This window comes from Sylvia atricapilla, chromosome 1, assembly GCF_009819655.1.
Source record: "Sylvia atricapilla isolate bSylAtr1 chromosome 1, bSylAtr1.pri, whole genome shotgun sequence".
Classification (NCBI taxonomy): domain Eukaryota; kingdom Metazoa; phylum Chordata; class Aves; order Passeriformes; family Sylviidae; genus Sylvia; species Sylvia atricapilla.
Genome location: NC_089140.1, coordinates 77,990,984 through 78,010,173, shown reverse-complemented (window position 1 = coordinate 78,010,173; position 19,190 = coordinate 77,990,984). Strand labels below are relative to the sequence as shown.

Here is a 19,190-nt window from a genome sequence, read left to right as displayed (position 1 = left end):
CTGAAAAAAATTCATGACTGACATCAAAAGCAGATAATTAGAAAAAACAGAATAGAATTGATGTTAGAATGTAATGTTACCTCTTCAAGTTATTGTGGTAATACTGCTGGTAGGGACTGAATGTCATGCTTTCTAACAAATGCTACTGGTTTTGGCAAGGCATAAAGTATTTGGCTAAGGAGCAGTCAGCACAGAATGCTCCATGAAAACAATCTGCTTCAGCAAATGTGCTTGTCTTAGCTGTTCATACAGAAAACTGCCTGAATCTGCCTCTTAAGCCAAAAATGTAACGCAGCAGATTGTATGCAGAGTTCTCATAGATTTTCTTCTTGCCATTTGAAGTTCATCCCAAACAGAGATACCAGATGACTCCCCTGGAGTTAACAACAGACAGACAGAATGGCCGTATTTCTAAGCCCAACCAAGGCAACCTATCGCCCAGATCCTTCAGCCAACAATAAACAGTTCTGGACTGAGCTACAGTTGTAGGCTCTGGAAGGAGACTTTTAGTAGACTTGTGATGTAATATAGTGCCTTAAAACCTAAACTGAACAAGGAAGAAATACTCCATTACAGGGAAGATGTAGAAGGGGAAAACCCTTCATATGTATGGAAATTGAGGTACGTCAGTCCTTGATCACAGCAGTCTTGCTTACCAACAGAATGTCAGTGTCTTGGTGTTGCAAAGAGCCAGAAATCTTAACTCTATATAGAAATTTGATCAGTCTAGTGCCCACTAGAGGAAGCTGACTACTGGAAGAATTTTTCATCATTTGCAATATAATAGAACAGGAGAAGATCAATCAACAGTAATAAATGCCATCAGTGAGTTTCTGAGTAACTACATGGATTGATATAACAGAAATCCAGCTGCTGATGCATTTAATTTTCATTAGAAATCAATTTAACTTTTTAATCAATTTATTTTTTGCAGTGTAGCCTCATTCTGAGCTCAGCATGTTCACTAAGGGGATTTCTGTTCATCATAGCTGTCTTATTGTTATTGCTGAGACTGGACTATTATACTATGGTACCTATGAAATGATCAGTTTTTTAAACGATAAAAAGCTACTGCTCAATTAGTTCTGTACAGTTGCCAGCAGGTGTCTCTTATGAATTAATTTGTTGCCAGTGACACTTTTTTTATTTCTTAGAATTTCTTCAGAAAATGGTTTAAGAGGAAAATTAAAAGCAAATATTATTCTTTTTTATGCTGCTTAGATCCAGTTATCTATTTTTCTACCACTACACAGAAAGCAATTGACAAGTAATGCAGAAGTAAGAAACATAAAACTAGAGAAAGACATGCTTCACTTATGTCAGGATAGGCCTATTTTGACCACTGAAAAGCATCCTTTGCTCTTGATGCTTGAGTAGTAGTGCATTTAGTTGAACAGAAGCAAAATCAAAACTCTCTCTGTGCTGCCTACATCTCTTGCTTTTTTTCCTCCTCTTAAAAGTGCCTCAAAACAGAACCTTTATTCCTTACCTGCTCAAACATAAAGGCAAATTCCACGCTATCTTTTGGGACGTTTTCTGTGTCCAGGAAGCAGTAGAGCTTGAAGTAGAACTTCCAGTGCATCTCCCCAGCTTCAGCAGTGGCAGCAAGCCTGCATCGTTAAGATGGAGAGAGACCAGATCTGTGAAATCAAACTCTTCTCAATTGCCACCTGTGGAATCTAAGCAAGGCATCAGCTGAAGAACACTTTGCTCTATGTGTTTCTGTGTATTTAGAGCCTACAGCAAAATCAAGGACAAATGTTGACTCAGTTCTCAAATAAATGGTTTCTAACCCATATTCTCTTAATAAATGTCGATTTTTAGATAAGTCAGATGTTAATAAAAGTCACATTATTGTCCTGTTATAAAACATTCCTTTTTTCTCTGTTTTTATGTGGATAAAGGGGGCTGACTGCCATGCATAAAAAGTAAGGATGACAAACAGGTTTTAAACTTGTATTACATTTTCTTACATCTTATGAGTGGTTTCAATTTTACTGGTAAGAGAAATGTTGTGAGCTGTACTGTGGTGACTTCCATGTGAAGTTGATAGCAGTCGGAATGGCATTGACTGCCTGGAGCTCAGTTGTGACAGCCACATTGCCAGTAATGGTGGAATAATTTGTAGTAGTGGAAAAGAAAATGTGGAAATAGTGATGAGAAATACTACTCTACTGGTGTCAGGACAGAGGAAAACTAACACAAGTGGATAGGTGGCTATTAAGTCCTTTAAGAAAACTGAAAAAGAGATCTTTTTGTTCGAGAAATCGCCACGTGTCTAATTCAGCTGCATCATCACAAACAAGCAAGTCAAAGAGAAAATTCAGCATTACTGACACTGGAAATTTTTTTAATTGCTACTTATTAGAGTGAAGAGAGAAGGAGAGGTACACTCACTTTTCAAACTTTGCCAAGACATCAGCTACAATGGTTCTGCTTTCAATTGCTTTATCAGTAGTTCCGTTGTATTCGAACAAAGCAAACATATTTCTGCTATCCTCCATGGCCAAGCCACGAATTAACTTTTCAACCACCTAATGAAAAAGAGAACATGAAAAAACTGTAGCATGGAAAAAGAGTACCACAGAGTAAGACAGATATTCAGAAAAAAAAAATAGTTAGGTTTTACATTAGGCTAAAAACATTATTAACGTGTCCTCATCAGCATTATTAATTGTTGTCAAATTCCACTGTGATTTTTCATTCTTTCAGAATATGTACATGCTATCTCCTGGCCAGATATAACCCCCTATATTTCACCAGCTCAGCAAGAGCTCCTTCTTTAGGAAGCATCTTGGCTCTCATACACACCAATGTCTACTAAAGTTCCTCCAATAATGCTCTCTCCTTAGTTGCTTAGTCTTTCCTGTAATTCTTCCTGTAAGAAGGAACTATAGTTGGGAAATCCTCTGCAGCACAAAGACAGTTTTAATCACAGGGATTTCTCCAGAACACACTGAGGGGAGGGACAGCACTGGAAGCTTTTCTTTCCCAGAAAGGAGAGACTGGCAGAGAAAGCCCCAGTGCTTCCAAGTGTAACACTACTGCTGCTTGGGACTGGCATGTAAAGGGACACACTGACTTTGTTCCAAAGACATTCTGTCACCACTTCTCACCTCTCCAGCTGTAGTGTGTGAGTTGATTGTTATCTTACAGGAGCCCCCACCATGGCAATAAACTGTGGATGTCATCTCCTGCCTGGCAATCAGTGCTTCAATTTCATCTCGCGATGGCACAAACTCTCTGCATTTGGTTTTCTTCAGAGATTCGTAAGTAAAAAGTGCGTATTTCTCCATTTCAGTTCCTGGAAACTGGTCACGAACCCTGTGAGACAAAAGTTACATTATTTTAAGCTGCCAGTCTGCGAAGTTTTCTAATTTGAGATTTTTTTTTTCCCCTGAGAGTATTTCTGTATCTAGTACACTATTTAATTGACACATTCCAAGTACAGACAAAGCTTTTAAATTACTGAGTCTGCTGGTGGACTAACTTTGCTAATGACACACTCTGCATTCTTTCATTGCAACACAGCAAGAGGAACTCCACATTCTGGTTAATGCTGAACTGTCAACAGTGATTTATTATTATTTAATATTTACTAATAATTTAAAAACAGATTTCCAATCATAGGTTTGTACCTCAAATACACGTTTTAATACGATCCTGTTCTTTTATGTGCATGATGCGTATCTCATAAAATTAAGGTAAGCAGGATGAAGAAGTTTCAACAGGTTGGTTTGGACAATTGAGAATGGGACCTGGGGATATGGGCTGAAAAACATGTAAGTTTACAGTGCCCCTTTTGCCAAACAATCTGTGCATTCAACTTTGTGGCATTTTGCTTGATTCTTCAAATTCCATCCAGACCAACTCACGCACACTTTTCCTGTAACATTTTCTTTTTAGATTCACTGTTTGACATAGGCAGTTTGCTAAGTGAATACATCTTTAATTCTCACTTCTACATATCTAAACCCTGTTAACAAGTTGTGGTGCTTTATCAGATCAAAGGTTCCCACCTTTTGAGATGAAACTTGAGATATTTGAGGATGCTGCGACTGGGCAGAAATGTGCAACTCATGCAGGTGAGTATTTGCCAACTGTAGAGGTTCCCCACGCTCCCAGGGTTAGGCACTTTATTGGTTTGCTTGATGAGCTGACAGTAGAGCTCATCTCGGAGAGGTCGCAAATCATGTCCTGTTTGGAGGACACCTTGGATTATAGGGATGGGATCAGACATAGACTCCAGCTGCTGTAAAGAATTAAATATCTTGATGGCTTCATCCTGCAGAGTTGTGTAGCCTTTGTCTTTCAGCACTGCAAAAGAAATATTGAGAGAAATGTGCTTAGACTGAGATTTGAAAGAAAAAGCACTCAGGCTTGATGTGGAAATTGCTTAATGCTACTCTGTGACCCTTGTTATGCAGGATACTAGAATCTATATTTTCCATTTCAAATGTATGATAAAAACTCATTTTATGAGCTAATTTGCTATTGAGATTTGTTCCAAATTTAATAACTGAAAAGCTGTATCTTGATTGATTATTTCTTGTGAAAGAGAGATTTTCTTTCAGAGCGAGTCACACTACTGAAGTGCCATATCACACTCCACATTAACCTACCACCCTCCTCCCAAGGATGAAACTTGTGGTCTGAGTAATATCTTGTTTAATATGCAGTTGCAAATTAAGGTAACCAAATCCTTTATAAGGACACCAAGTTCACAATCACCAATAGCTCTGAACCATTCATTCAAAAGAGACTTCTAAATTAGTGTTTGAATCAAGAAGATTAAAAAAGATTATTAATTTCAGGGACTAAAACAAAGCATAAATTACACTTATGTGCACTCATAAATGTCATTTCCTATAAATAAGGCTTTCTATCCCATGTGATAAAGCATACACCTGTCAGTTGGAAGCTGTGGTTGCTGTTGCATGGGGTAGGATGCAACAATAATTTGAGGAGGAGGATATGATTCAAGGAGACTTGAGTGAATCAGGTTTAGTTGCTTATTTCAGTGCAAGACTTTTCAAACCCAGTCTTCTTAGCTGTATTGCTGAAAACAATGGCGACCTTCCCTTCTGTAACACTTTTGCAGGAACACCACAACCCCATGACTCTGTGTTGGCAAACTGCTATTCTCAAAAGAGAACAGGGAAACTTGTCTATTTGTATTAAAAACATGTATTTTGTCACCATTACTTCACTGTAGACTTTCCATCCTCTGGTTTAGCCTTTCATAAGGAAAACTGGTTCTATTACTGGAAAACTTACAGTTTAGGTTGATGTCCCCATATGGCAGTGGCAGTAATGGTGAATGCAATGGGTGATGAGTGTAACGGAGAATAGGATTCCTCTTATAAATCTGTTCAACCACATCAGCATTCAGGCAGTTTTCCTATTGGGGTAAGAAAAAACCAGGATTTGAGGTCCAGCTTTAAGAATAATGCAATGCTTTGTGCTCTTAGGTTGATTATAAAAACTGAGCAATCAAGTGTTACCAACATTATTTGGTGTGAAATCCAGCTGTGAGTGCTGTGGCTGCCATGGCACGCTGTGCACTATGAATGCTCAGTACCTGCTAACCTCAAGCCTTCGATAGGGTTGCTTTATCTGTGCAGTAAAAAAACCAAACTACAGCAGAGCTGCAGGACACCAAAATGAAGTGTCATAACAATTTTTGCAGTGTCTTTTCATTTTATACTCATTTTTGCTCCAGTAATTCATAATGGGAAGTACGACATCTGTATTCAAGTTTTATTTAAAAGTATTTCTCCAGCATAACTAATAGGCCTTTCAGTTAGAAATGGCACAAGCTACCAAACAAAATAGTCCAAAGTGCTGCTGCAAACCTGGTACACCCACTCTGACATCCAAATACAGCTCTTACAGCTCTTCTTAGGCTCAGTTTGAGATGTGTGATGATGTTCTATCAGTCCTGAGTTCCATATATTTCTCCTGCTCTGAAGAACAGCATTCAAAATCTTGGAGCTGAGAACTTAATACCTCTTTTCCATGAGAGAACAGGTGGCACTCTCTAAGGGAAAAGGTCAGTAGCAGTTCTCCCCTCTTGCCTATTTCTTTGATCTCTTGTGAGAATCATCATCCTCTCTCATAAATGCACATTAGCAAAAAGCTCCAGAAAGACATTCTCTGGCTGTGCATGCACTGTCTAATGAGATCATAAAACAGTAAGTATTAATTGAATGTTTTTCTCATCACAGAGATATGAGATGCTTAGCCTATGCTATCTTATAAAAGGAAAAGGATCATAATGACCAAAATAAAAAAAATAAATAAAAAAAAAAAAAAAAGGTCAGAAGAGCTGTTTAGTTTGTTTAGTTCACATTCTGGTGTGCTGTTCACTGTGGACTGAGCCAAACATGTCTGCTAACTCATGGACCTGCACAAAGTGCTCTAGTGCCAGGTGTAGCCATGTCTGTCAGGTTACACAAACCAGTAAAACTTGTTACTGTTTTAATGGAAAAAAGTTATCCCTCTTGCCCTGCAAGCTGCACTTCAAAGTTTGCTCTTCTACTGTTTAGACAGAAATTCCTTTATCAGGTCAGAGAATACATTCAGGTTTCACAATTTTAGTCCATGTCACTGTGTAATTAAAATGTAATTTTCTGCATCATTGCCCAATACAGCAAAACCCAAACAAAGATTTAAGGAACCATTCTTTCTTACCCCACACCATCCAGCTTGTGCCTACCTTAATATCCTGAATGAGCTGCTGAGTTGGAGTATCAATGGGTGCCTTTGTGTCAATCACGTTTTGGATGGCACTTGACCAGCGGGTCGCCTCATTAAGCAATTTCGTATAGAGACGGTAACAGTGTTTGCGTCCGTACACGGTCACGTTCCAGTAACCTGGCACAACAGCGAAACTGGTCATCATAAAAGCTGCAGCCCAGCAGACACCGAGTGCTGGACCCTGGATCATGCTGGCAGTCCTTCAGGAACTAAAGTTGTGTGAGTTATCAAGTATCATAATACAGATATTGTGGTATTAAAGGAGATTTTCTCCTTTAAAGAAGCCTAGGAGTAACCTCAGACTACAACTCTGCATCATGCAGCCCCGTTTTACCCAGTAATCTTAGTAAAAATCACTGTAAGACAACACTGTTAATACTGTGGAATACTCTTAGGCTCTTGTAGCTTGTGGGCCCTACTTCTCCAGTTCTGTCTCTATCAGGAAAATCTGAGACAGACTTGCTTTGTATGCCAGAGCCTTTCATAGTCCGTGGCACACGTACAAACTGGCATAACGCACAAACTCTGTCTTTAACTTTACACCAATGAAGTGGAAACTATGACAGGAAGAGCATTTCAGTTCAAATTCTCTCTCTGCATCAGTGTATAGGCTTTTTATGAAAGAGATTCAGTAAAAGGAAATGTGTTTCATCTTTTCACTAGTGAAAGCCTCTTTGAAGTGTCAGTGACCCCAATGAGATAATACAGGACTGTCAACAGTCGCTTCTCATTTGCAAACAGACGCTCCTGAGTTGAAAACCAGTTCTGAAAGTGCACAGTGGAGCTGATTCAGGTGTAGTATGTAGGTTACCACAAACTGCACTCTTACTCTGCATCTCCCTATACCAGCTCCAGTGTTGGCCCTCATAGTTCCTCAGCACATAAAAATAATGTATGAGGAGAGTGCTACCCATGTCTTTCCCCTGGTCTTTGATGTGTAAGGTAAGTGTTTACACTAACTTGGGCAGCAGTGTCAGTCTGTGAGAATTTGAATGCTGGTGAAAACAAATTTTACTCCTCTGTACATTACCTTTGTTTTTCACCCAGTATTTCCCTGTAAAACACCTCAGTGACTTGGGAACCGGATTTGTTCATGGAACTGCACCCATAATAATCCATTTAGAATATCCTTATGCATTGTTTCTTGCATTACTAGCTAAAAGGATAGAAGGCTTACTTGAATAGGAGCAAACAATTACCTGTCTCTTTGAAGATTTTTTCATCAGGTGGGACCACTGAGCAGAGGCTGTTCAGGACCAGTGTACCCAATTTCAAAGCATTTTTCTCTGAACTCTTGTAGTAATCCAAAGAATTGTGCGTCAAAACAAACCAACGCTTCTTTAGTTTTAATGAGGACATCTTTGGGTTGTTCTTTACTTCTTTGTGTAGCCACCCTGTTAAGGACACAATTTGAATCACCCTTCTTTTTCTTGAATGGAGTTGGACAAAAGTAGGTTGCTAAAAGTTAGTTGTATACTTCCAACAGCAACGATAACGTGTGAATTGATAAGCTCACATATGAAACAACAGAGTAAAATTCTCAAACAATGAAATTATAAAGATAAAATTAATATGAAAACCTTTCAATTTTGGTGTTTCACTAGAAGAATTACCTTGTCAACTTACAAAAAAAATAATTTGTCATTACAGTTTTTTCTTACATGGCACAGCAAGGAATATAATTTCAGTTGTTTTAATTTATGAGTGAAGTCCCCCACACAAAGATGAGGCTGCAACACTAATCATGTTGGCATATTACCCACATTGTATTGTGGGAACAATCTCTTCAAAGCATAACAGATGTTATTTACTTTTTACTGCTCCACTCAGTTCTTACCCCTCACAATGAATTCTTGTCCCTCCACTCTAGTGTCCCCCTTTGACCTCTGGAGCAGGGTTATCCAGTGATGCATCTCTTCAGGAGTGTCAGCATTACAGTGAAGAACACGATTAGCAGTGATGATCACAAATGAATTGGGTCTATGAAAATAAATGACAATTGAAACAACCTTTATAATCAGCATACATACTGTTTATCTCACCGCCCATAACTATAAAAACTGTTCATTGTTTGCATTTTCTATCCAGACAAATATTTTCTACCTCTAATGCATTATTTAGTTATCACCTAAAGAAAAATATTAAGCATTTGAAAAGACTCTGTTATGTTACATTCGCACCAAAATGCATGGCTATGAATGGTGGGAAAGTTCACATTAAATTGCGACTTGTCATATCTCAAAATAAATCTGTGGTGAGAAAAACTTCCAAACTTTAATCAGCTTTGCATGTGAATCAGAACTGTTTCAGGGTGAGATCTATTTAGAGTGTCTGCTTCAGTCAGTAGCTACATTAACTAAAACAAACTACAGTATACAAAGGTCTATAGTAAAGCAGCGGGTGAACATGAATTCTTTTATTTTTAATGCAGTGCAACCCAATTCACAGAGAATGCAATCTATTTTTAATGAGAGTCTGGCTTTTACCCAATCCTACACCAGGATTCACTGAAGCATGAAGAACTAGCCCAAGAGAAGCGTGCTGATGGCTCTCTGGATCAGACAGGCAGGTTCCTCAGCCTACAATACTTGCTTTAACCCTTTACCATTCATTTTTTCATCTGGAGCAAACCCCCAAAACATAACATAAAATCCCCCCCTCCAAGACTAAAAAAATCCAAGTGAAAAATGTTTACAAGATAAATGCTTAACTTATTGCATTAACTTAATGCAGAAGACAGGCTAATTTAAAACTGTGGAAGCTCTGGATATTTCTGTTGTATTGTTTAGGAAACCTGGGCTTATAAATTCACTATTACTTGTGATACAAGTGTTTTGGCAGGCCAAGAACAAAGCACTAACTTAAAACCAGCTGTTTTACACATGTACACAATGAGGAGAAACTGGATTGAGTCCCCACAGTTCAAATAACACCTACATCCAGTAACCTTATAAACCAGTCGTAGTCTGAACCCAGATTGCTTTTTATTTCCCTAAACACCATTAGTTAGTAGTTCAAGAACTAAGAATAACCCAAATATTTTTGTTGTTTTCATGCTGCGCGGTCTTCTTTGTTATAAGACATTTTTATTCTGGGGAAATAATTTTCATCCCTGAAGAATACAACATTCATGAAGGAGATGCTGAACAGCAAAATAAATTATTATGAATTTTTCTGCCTAGTACATTACATAAGAACTCAGAAATAAGCTATTCTTTTTTTCAGGAGCATTACTTGTATAAATGAAAGAAATATTTAATCTTCCAGTTTTGGATCACTTTAGGAGCTGAGAGTTCAGGTAGGAAGCAGTGTCACAGAAAGCCTCCCCCAAAAGCACCATTCATTCCTATTCCATGTTTTAACATGTGGTGTTTAGTGCTATGAAATGGGAGGCAATAGTGAATCACTTTAATACATGGTTGGCCAGTAGAGTATAGAGACTAAAGTATGAAGTGTCTGATTTTGGATAGAGACAGAAGAACAAGAAAGTCACCAGGCGCAGTTCTGACTTACCTGTCTGGATTGTCAGCAGCACAGACAGAATCAATTAGTCCTACATCGAGTGTACCCTATAAACAAATATCCAACCAGAAAATGAGGAAGACATTCACTATTACATTACTCACAGTACTCTTCTGAGAGACAAGAGAAAGAAACAGCAGCTTTGGTCAAGCAAAATGAACTGCAGGTTTGGGCATCAGTTTCTCTTAAACATTAAAACTGCTGAGAGGAAAACTAAGAGACTTCGATAAATAGATCTAGTAATAGATTATTTGTAGTAAGGATGGAGGCAGCTCAAAAACTGCTCTTTCCTATGCTTCCAAACATGCTTGAATTTTTCACTGAAAACTACCATCCCAATATAAATGGCATCCTCTCAAAGCAAACTTCTCAAGCCATTAAGCAGAAATTTTTGTTTTCATTTGCTTGATATTAGGTTCCAAATGTATTCTATTAATTACCAATGTATGTTGTACAGAATGATAAATGCAGGATCAGAGAAATCTCAGATTTTTAACTCCTCGGTTTTTAATTTACTCATTAACAGTACATTTGCAAAATTTCAAAATCAAGCATTCACTGCAATGTGATAGGGAAGAGGACCAGAAAAAAACACCCCCAAACCCAACAGTCATTTTTCATCAAGGTGAATGATGGGAGAGGAGTCAGAAGTCACACTGTCTCTTTGTACAGCTACAGGACCAAAGACATAGAAGTGTCTAGCCAGTGTCATAGCTACCACCACATTTAAACACAGTATGTTGTGACTCTCAGAAGCTTTGGTGACCACAGTGCCCCTGTTTTCTAAGAACATTTGGTTTGAAAAGTTCTTCCAATTTAGACTTACCACAGCATTCTGTGGATTTGCCTGCTCATCATGCATCTCCCGGATCTCCTGCTCTGTGGACGCATGGACTTGACTCAGTACACTGAACCACTGGCTGGGGAGAGAAAGGCAGCAGTGTAAGTAAAATTTTGGCTCTGCACAAGCCTTCTGTCACCTTTGTTCTGCAGAGATCTAGCAGGTTCTGCAGGTTTTTGAAATTGCTTAAGATTCCTTTTGTCAACAGGCATAAAAGCAGCAAGGCTTTATGTCAGTTCAGGTAACACTGGGCGCAAGCAAGCCCCTCCAGATCTCCCAGCCAAGCTGGTGTCATACCCTTCTCTCTGACAAAAAGTATTTGTACATTACGTGGCATCTCTGAAAAACTGCTGTAAGGACACTGAAACATCTGAATGCTTGGAGAGCTTTTATAACACATTCCACATGTTTCATCTGGGGTACATTGCTAGCTACACACAAAGCCTTTAATGGGGATTCCAACCTTCAGAATATAAATTGTGCTGCATTGATAGCATGACTGGTAGTAATTTCTTACAGTGACACTTCTGCAAAGACCACCCAAGTCCATTGAGTTCTTTGCAGAAACACAACTGAGAGGAAAAAAAGAAAAAAAAAAAAAAAAACAAGCAAATACCTCTACAATTTTTTGTTCTCTACAGAGCACTGAAAAATCCAGCTGCTGGAAGGATGAACAAATTTGTGCCACTCCAGTGGAAATGTATATATCCACAACAGGAAAAGTGGCAGAGAGGTTTCCAGTGCTTCAGCCCCTAGTCCTGAGCAGCAATTGCAAATGGATTTAATTCCAACCACACCTTCTGCTTCTGGGAAACCTCTATCCTTCTGGCACTTGTATATGATAAAGCTCAACTGCTCTAAGGAATCCCACTGAGATCTAAGGGCAGAGCTTGGCCTGTTCAACAGGTTCCTGAATGCCATTCTTTGAGATATGAATTGGCCGCTCTAATGAAAACCACCTGGGGCCAAGTTTTCAAAGGGCTCAAAAGCTCAGCCTTTAAAACAGACTCCTCACTTTCCTGCGGAGTCTCGTCTGCCACCACAGGGTTGAGCAGACACTCAACCTACTGCACAACTACTGGACTTAAATATGAAGTTATCTTTTCTGTGATTGCTTTTAGTCATGGAAGTTTTGTGTAGGACACTGAAGAGCTGCCTCCTTAACTCCAGCATTCAGAAGCCAACTGTTCCCCCAAAATGTAGATTTCTGGAAACCAAACTGCCAAAATAGCTTGAAAAAAAATGTGTAGGCTGTCAAACAGTACCATCCCTGCCATATCTTAAGTTCTTTTTATTGGCTCATGCTTTTATTAGAAACAGTGCAAGCAGTGAAGAAAAATATTGAGAGTGCCAGACCATAAAGCAGATGAGAACATATTTAGTTCTGATTCTTTTTTAAGACTCAGAGACACCCACAGAGAGGCTGTGCTTAACACTTTGCTGGCTGTAAGGCAATGCCACAAAAAAAAAAAAAAAGAGAGAAGCTGTCATCTAGAGAGGAGGAACCAGCAGCTGAAGAAAAGCTGGAACTGAAGTAAAGAAACTGAAGAAAACTAAGCCTCGCCTACCAGAAAATTCCCACAAATTAAATTCAACTTTCCAATTCAACTTTCCTTTCTGGGCTCAGGAATTGCAAATGTATTTAAAGTGAAACTTCTATTTCAATACAAAAAGAAAAAAAGAAAGAAAACCACTTCATAGCACTGTATACACATCAAGTGATAATTCATTGGTGGATTTTAAAGAACAATTCAGAGTTTTCCTGATTTCATTTAATCTTTGTGTGAAAAATGAAAATGAAATGGATCATGGCACTTTGCAGAAGACAAAGGCAGACTTTATTTTTGCTTTCTTCCCTCTCAGGACCTCCTTTGTTTTCAGCTGAGTCCCAGAACACAGAAATAGGAAAAAGGCTAGGGATTTGAAAGGAACAAACCCTCAGCAGTGGCTGCCCACTGAAGCATTACTTCTTCAATAATAGTAACTCCTCTTCTGGGGGCCTGTGCCACGTTTTTCTTGGTTTTTTCCTTTATTTGAACAAAAAGCAACCTCAGATCCTGATCTAGCCCAGGTACAAAATTTTTTTTCAATAGCAAATGTGGACCAAACAGAGCCTGATGATTCATACTTCACTTTTCAAAATGCTTTGTTAACAAGGCTTTGACTTAAGCCTGTCTGCAAATCCTTACACATGTCCTCATTAGGTCTTCTGAGATGAGTGAGAAAAAAGAATCAGGAAATACACTGGCAAAAGGTAATATAATCTGGATAGTTTGTTATTCATACTGTACACAACAAGAGTGTATAGTGTCTCCTCCTCCACCTTTAAGAAAGAAATGAAGGAGATGCATGGCAACAGACAAGTCTGTGTGCTGATAATTGCTTATTGGTCCCTAGGGCATGTACACAAGTCTGGCAGAAGAGACTTTAGCTAAGCCTTCATTTTAAAATATGCTTACATCCCAAAAGAATCTTAACAGTAACTGCTAGAAAGCTCCTAAGTTATTTCATGGATAACTTTAAGGATACCTGAAAACATGGGGAGGGATTTTGCATTGCTACATTTACATCTGTACTCAGGGTCCTGTGATAAAGGAAGGCATTCTACCTTTGCAAAGAACAGAACACAAAAGAACTTTGGAGGCTTCTGAGCAAGGTAGCTGAGGTGATGTTGACAAAGGCACACTGTATTCTGGCCTTGGGGCAGCAAGGCAATGGGTAATAAGCTCTGATTACTAAGTTAACTTTATTTAAATGCTTGATTTTTATAGGCAAGCATATTATTATCTTGCACGAACTGTAGCATGGGGATTTTTTAAAAGATGCTCTACAACTGACCTGACAAGTCAGACTTGCTCCTCACCCACCTGCCTCCCCCATGGTTAGATATGGATCCTTTAGCAACAAAAGCAAGACCCTTTTAAAATATGCAGAAAGGGAAATAATCTCTTACACACTCCTCTTACATCAATATGCTTTTGCTGTAAAATACAGTGACTGCATTACAACTTCTATCTGAAAAAAATTTATGTTCTGCTTAAACAAACAGATCCCACCCCTAAGAAAAAAGTGCTTCATTACAGGCAGACTACAGGGTCTCAAATATTGATTTGATCAATGCAGCTAAACACAGCAGAGAAATCCATAAGCCAAGCATCAGTGGCTAACGACTGCCTCTCTACAGGCAAACTGTATTTCAGAAAGCTGCTAGTAACACATGGGTAACAGCCAAATTCTAGGTAAATTTTCATTGGCAATCTGACTCTTCCCAGTAATTGTCCACCACAAGGTTTTCTCCTCAGCAAGCCTTTCAAAAAGTGTGTTAAATGCAACGTGTTTAACACAGCCTGAATATTTTGTGACAGTAGTGAAACAAATCAGTGACAAGCCGAAGACAAAATGGCATAGAGGTTAAACAGGAAAAGAAAAGGAAAAGAAGACAGGCCCAATGATTTTCATACCTTGCATCTTCAGGAGATTCAGCAATTAAGTGGTAGGTCCTATCACTCATTATTAGATCAATACCATTTTCTTTGCCTGTATTATCAACAATTTCTCTGAAAGAAAGGACAACACCACGACTGAGCATTACAGATTATCAACATTCTGAAAATTCTGTTCTGCTGAGGAGCTCACAAACTACTCATACTTAAAACAAAGTGATCAGGTTTGTTTGTAAGACTCACAACGTGATTTATCAGACCCAGTATTAGTTTGCCAAACTAAAGCTGTGTTTTCTGCTTGCATAGTACAAATATTCAAACTGCTATGAATGGTCACCGAAGTGACCATTCTGTTCCCGTTTTACCAAGAACTAAAGAAAAATCAAAGCATTCTCAAACCCCAAGTGAGGCATAGATAACTGAGTTAAGAAATGGATATATTTCTGAATGATGGCATAACCAAGTGATTTTTGGAGTGCTAAAACGAAAACTGTTAAAGATTGAAAACTGAAAGCAAACAAAATTGGATTAGTGATTCTGTGTTGTTGTGAGTCAGCATAAAGACAATTCCAAACACCACTTCCAGATAAAACTGAGCACTCATCTGCTGAAAAATTACATATTTCTAATTTTTAGTTTTAAGTATTGATAAAAAATAACTGTGAAGATTTTTAGCAATAATTGAAGTATGACATTAGATTTCCCTGTAGCTTAAGAACTAAACTTTATTTCCTTTTTGCAGTTTTGCTGTATTTTTCTGAAGCTTACTATTTCTTTAATTGTCTATATTTCCTTATCAGCTCTACTATTCTCATAAATCTCTGTTCTGTAAAAATATATGCAAGCTCTGCATATCAGACTCATGAGGATGATCTATCTGCTATCAATACAAAAACTGTTATTTTGTACTGTCTGATTCCTTTCCTCTCAGTAACATTGTCCAGTAGAATACCTCCCTGTTCTGTGTTCTAAGTGAATCAGCCTGAGACTTCTTAAATTGGACAGGGTCCCTAATAGAGAGTGGTGAAATATGTGAGTTGCACTATAGGTTGGAATGCACTCAGTAAATATTAACACTATCTAGAAAAGCTATTGTTTATTTCTTATGAAACACAGTTCTTTAAATACATGTACCTTTTCTTTTAGCTAATTTATACACAAATAATCATTGATTGAACCTACAGTTCAAAAGAGGTTCAGTAACCTTTGTCTGACCATTTTAAAGGTATGTGCAGCAAAGAATGTCTATAGGGCACAGAAAATGAAGCAATGAGGTAACAAAAAAAAAAGAATGATTGATTGAACATATTAGAAAAACATGCTAAATAAATGCTATGGTACATGAGACAGAGTCAAATCTAGTCTTAACAAAAAATATGGTAGGTTCTTCAGCTTTTATTCAGAGATTTACTTGACTGCCAACAGCCCATTGGTTTTTCAGGAGCAAGTCAGGATTCTCACTGAAACTCTTTTCTGTCCTACTTGAAATCAGGCTGAAGCCAGGACTGCCAAAGAAAAGATTAATCAAAGATTTCAATGTTGTTTAAGCTCTCTGTTAATATAACAAACAAATTGGATAGTTGCAGATTACAAGGCACAGACTGGAATTGGGTGTTACTAACCATTTCTGTTTCTCTCTACTTTGCATGAAAGTTTAGGTACACTTTATAGAGAAAAGAGACAACTAATGTTAGCACATTCTAATTTTTAAATTAGGTAGATAATCCTAAATTGTTTAGAAGGAAAAGTACCATCCAGTAGAAAACTTTTTCTTCTGCATGCTTCAGGAAGTGTAAAATTCTTAGGCTTAAGGAACTTCAGTTAACAAGGCATAAGTTATTAGGTTTAGTAATCTTAGTTTTTAAATGAATATATGCATTTTAAAGACTTTTCTACACTACCACAATTATTTAAAGCATGAAAAAAAAATCTAAATACATACAGAAGATTCAGCTTTGACCCATGCGAACTTCAGTTTACTTGGGGCCTATTAATTCCACCCTCTTCATTCTGGGTTTGCCTGAAGCTACTTGGCAACATGCCCCAAATTGCCTTGGGAATCACTGCAGACTAAGTAGGGCCTCTAGTCTGGGAGAAAGCATAGATGGGTTCATTACAGCAGCATTTTCTGAAGTATTTGGCACTGGCTTAGCTCTGGAGCTCTCTCTTGACTTAAGAGAGAGCCAGCTAAGGACAACACTTGCTTTCACTAACTTCACCACACACACTCTCCTGCTTGCATTCACACAATTTGTAGGCAGGGCACTCAATTTCTTCCCAGACTGAGCCCCAAGTACTACTTAGAAGGAACCATGGCTAACATAAAACCACGTAAACCTACTTGGCAGTTCGGACATCCATGGCACCCTTTAGCTTTTCTTCACTGTCGTTTTCAAAGTACATCAACCTGGACTGTCTGAGAACAAACCATCTTTTCTTCCAGTTCCTTCTGGAAAGTGTAGATGATCCACCCCCCTTTTTGTGAAGCCAACCCTGCTTAAGTGCTTCCTGCTTAGAACGAAACCACAGGAAGGTCTCATCTTTCAGGACACACCAGCGTCGCTTCCATGTGTTGATTAAGCCACCTGGCAAGAGAGACAAATGTGGGTTTACATGCAGTTAAAACAAACAGCTATATCATAAACCAGATGCTGTGAACATCACCAAAACTGGAAGGTGCTGACCAACAACACTGCAGTTAAACTGAGTCTCTGCTGTAAGCCACAAAACCTCAGTTTTGCATATCCTTATGGCCACCAACAATGCTGTCCATCTAAATACCCTTAAATTATAAATGGTAGTAGGTTTCTGTATGACAAAAATATATGTAACATACATATAATTACATGCACATATACATATCTATAATAATAAATTACTGGAAAGCTTTGCTGCACATGAGAATCTGATCTTTAAGATAGCTTTCAATGTATTGAAGTGATAATCTAAAAAAAATTAGTGTTAAGATCTTTCCTCTCTGCAGGTAACGATGAGGTAACGATATTTAACTCAAAATCACAAAACCCGACAAAGCTGTGTTTAGAGTAGGAAATACACCAGTGTGAGCTCAGCCACACCAAAGTGTGGCCATAAAGCAGGCAATGCACCTGGCACTGGAGTTACAGCATGGTCATAAAAACTTTAACCAAATTGATGTGCTCCTGTCATCCCACAGAGACTGCTAGCTATGTCAGAAAGTAAAAGCCATGCTACTGACATCTGCATTATTTTTCACACAAATGTTGTGGTGTGTACACTCACGACTGTTCCTATTCCAGGAACATAAAGTATACTATAGTGATGAAATCATACAAGGATTCAGCAAGAGTACAATTTGCTATCAATCATCAGAAGATAAACCCAAGAATTTTAAGCAGCAAACTCCTGTGTATATTCTTTCAGAGTCTCTCACACCCCTTTGCTACATATAACCTCCTTCATGTCTTCCAGATCCAAAGTGAAATTTGACTAAGGTCAGCAAAATTGGTCTGCAGTGTAGAATGCTGTCTGTGTTGCAATGTTTTGAAAAATAAGAATATAGCTTAACTCTACAGGAATTGGAGTGTATTATACAATAAATATTTCTGGTTATGTTGTCTATTTAGCAAATTCTGATTAATCCAGTACCTTTCATGTACAGAAAACTGTGAAAGTAGGGCAGACTGACACAGCTATAGACTGAATCCCTCCGGTAGGAAAGCTCATCATCTGTATCAAACCTGGAGTCAAAATCTTCTTCACTGTCTTCAAACTATGCAAGAAAGGAAAGAAAGGTCATAATCTCTCAGGAAAGAGTTTAGATCAAGTTGGTTTAGAAGGCTCTAGCTAAAGCATTTTATCACGTATTGGAAGGACATGATTGCACATTGGTTTCCACCCAGTTTATTGTAGTAAGTGGCAGCTTGAACTGTTTAATTACACAAATCTGTGTAAAAGCTTTGTAGAGCTCAGGAAAGTTATCCCTTTGCAAGGGTATGGTCAGGGTAAGCTACCTCGTGCTACGTGCCCCTATCACTGAAGTGCTGTGGGGAACAGCTTAAAAAAGTATTAAAAAAGAAACATTGCACAGACTGTGATACTAGCTTTCCCTCACTCCAGAAAGTCTGAATTTCTGTTCTGTATCTGACACACATCCAGAATCATGCAGCAGAAATGCACCACAACAGAGACACTGAAAGTGTTTTTTCTCAGACAAAAACTGTCAGCTTATCCCACCACCCACAATTGGCTCCTTGGACTGCTTATCATTGCCTCCAATGTAGTGGATATGATATCATTGAAATTTTCCTTCTAAACAAGTCGGTGTTCCTGAAATACCTTTTCACTTTCCCAAGCAGACAGTCTCACAGAAACACTGGGTGAGTGGTAGAGGAAATCATATACTTTCCAAAATACTTGTAGAAGGAAACCCCACAGCATACTCAGTGAACAGCACTGAAAATTTTCTCTGCAGAATGTGTGTCTGCCTCAATAATTTAAACATTTTTCATTGCATGAACTTTACTCTCTAAATAACCTCAAAATATACCTGGCATGCCAGGGACTTCTGCAAGCATCTTCTTCTTCAGTATCTTGCAACGTGCATGCGTAACTAAATTTGGTTTTTCTGAGATCAATTCCCCAAC

At 38.4% G+C, this 19,190-nt stretch overlaps 1 protein-coding gene across 1 annotated transcript in view; it reads right to left on the bottom strand.

Annotated features, from left to right (window-relative positions):
- MYO10 (myosin X) overlaps positions 1-19,190 on the bottom strand; it is a 160,291-nt gene that overhangs the window by 3,624 nt on the left and 137,477 nt on the right. The window contains 13 exon segments of the mRNA XM_066326351.1: positions 1,490-1,610; positions 2,398-2,534; positions 3,117-3,324; positions 4,020-4,317; positions 5,278-5,401; positions 6,719-6,876; positions 7,959-8,153; positions 8,597-8,739; positions 10,273-10,328; positions 11,108-11,201; positions 14,584-14,679; positions 16,907-17,150; positions 18,193-18,316. Of these exon segments, the coding sequence (XP_066182448.1) occupies positions 1,490-1,610; positions 2,398-2,534; positions 3,117-3,324; positions 4,020-4,317; positions 5,278-5,401; positions 6,719-6,876; positions 7,959-8,153; positions 8,597-8,739; positions 10,273-10,328; positions 11,108-11,201; positions 14,584-14,679; positions 16,907-17,150; positions 18,193-18,316 (1,998 nt within the window).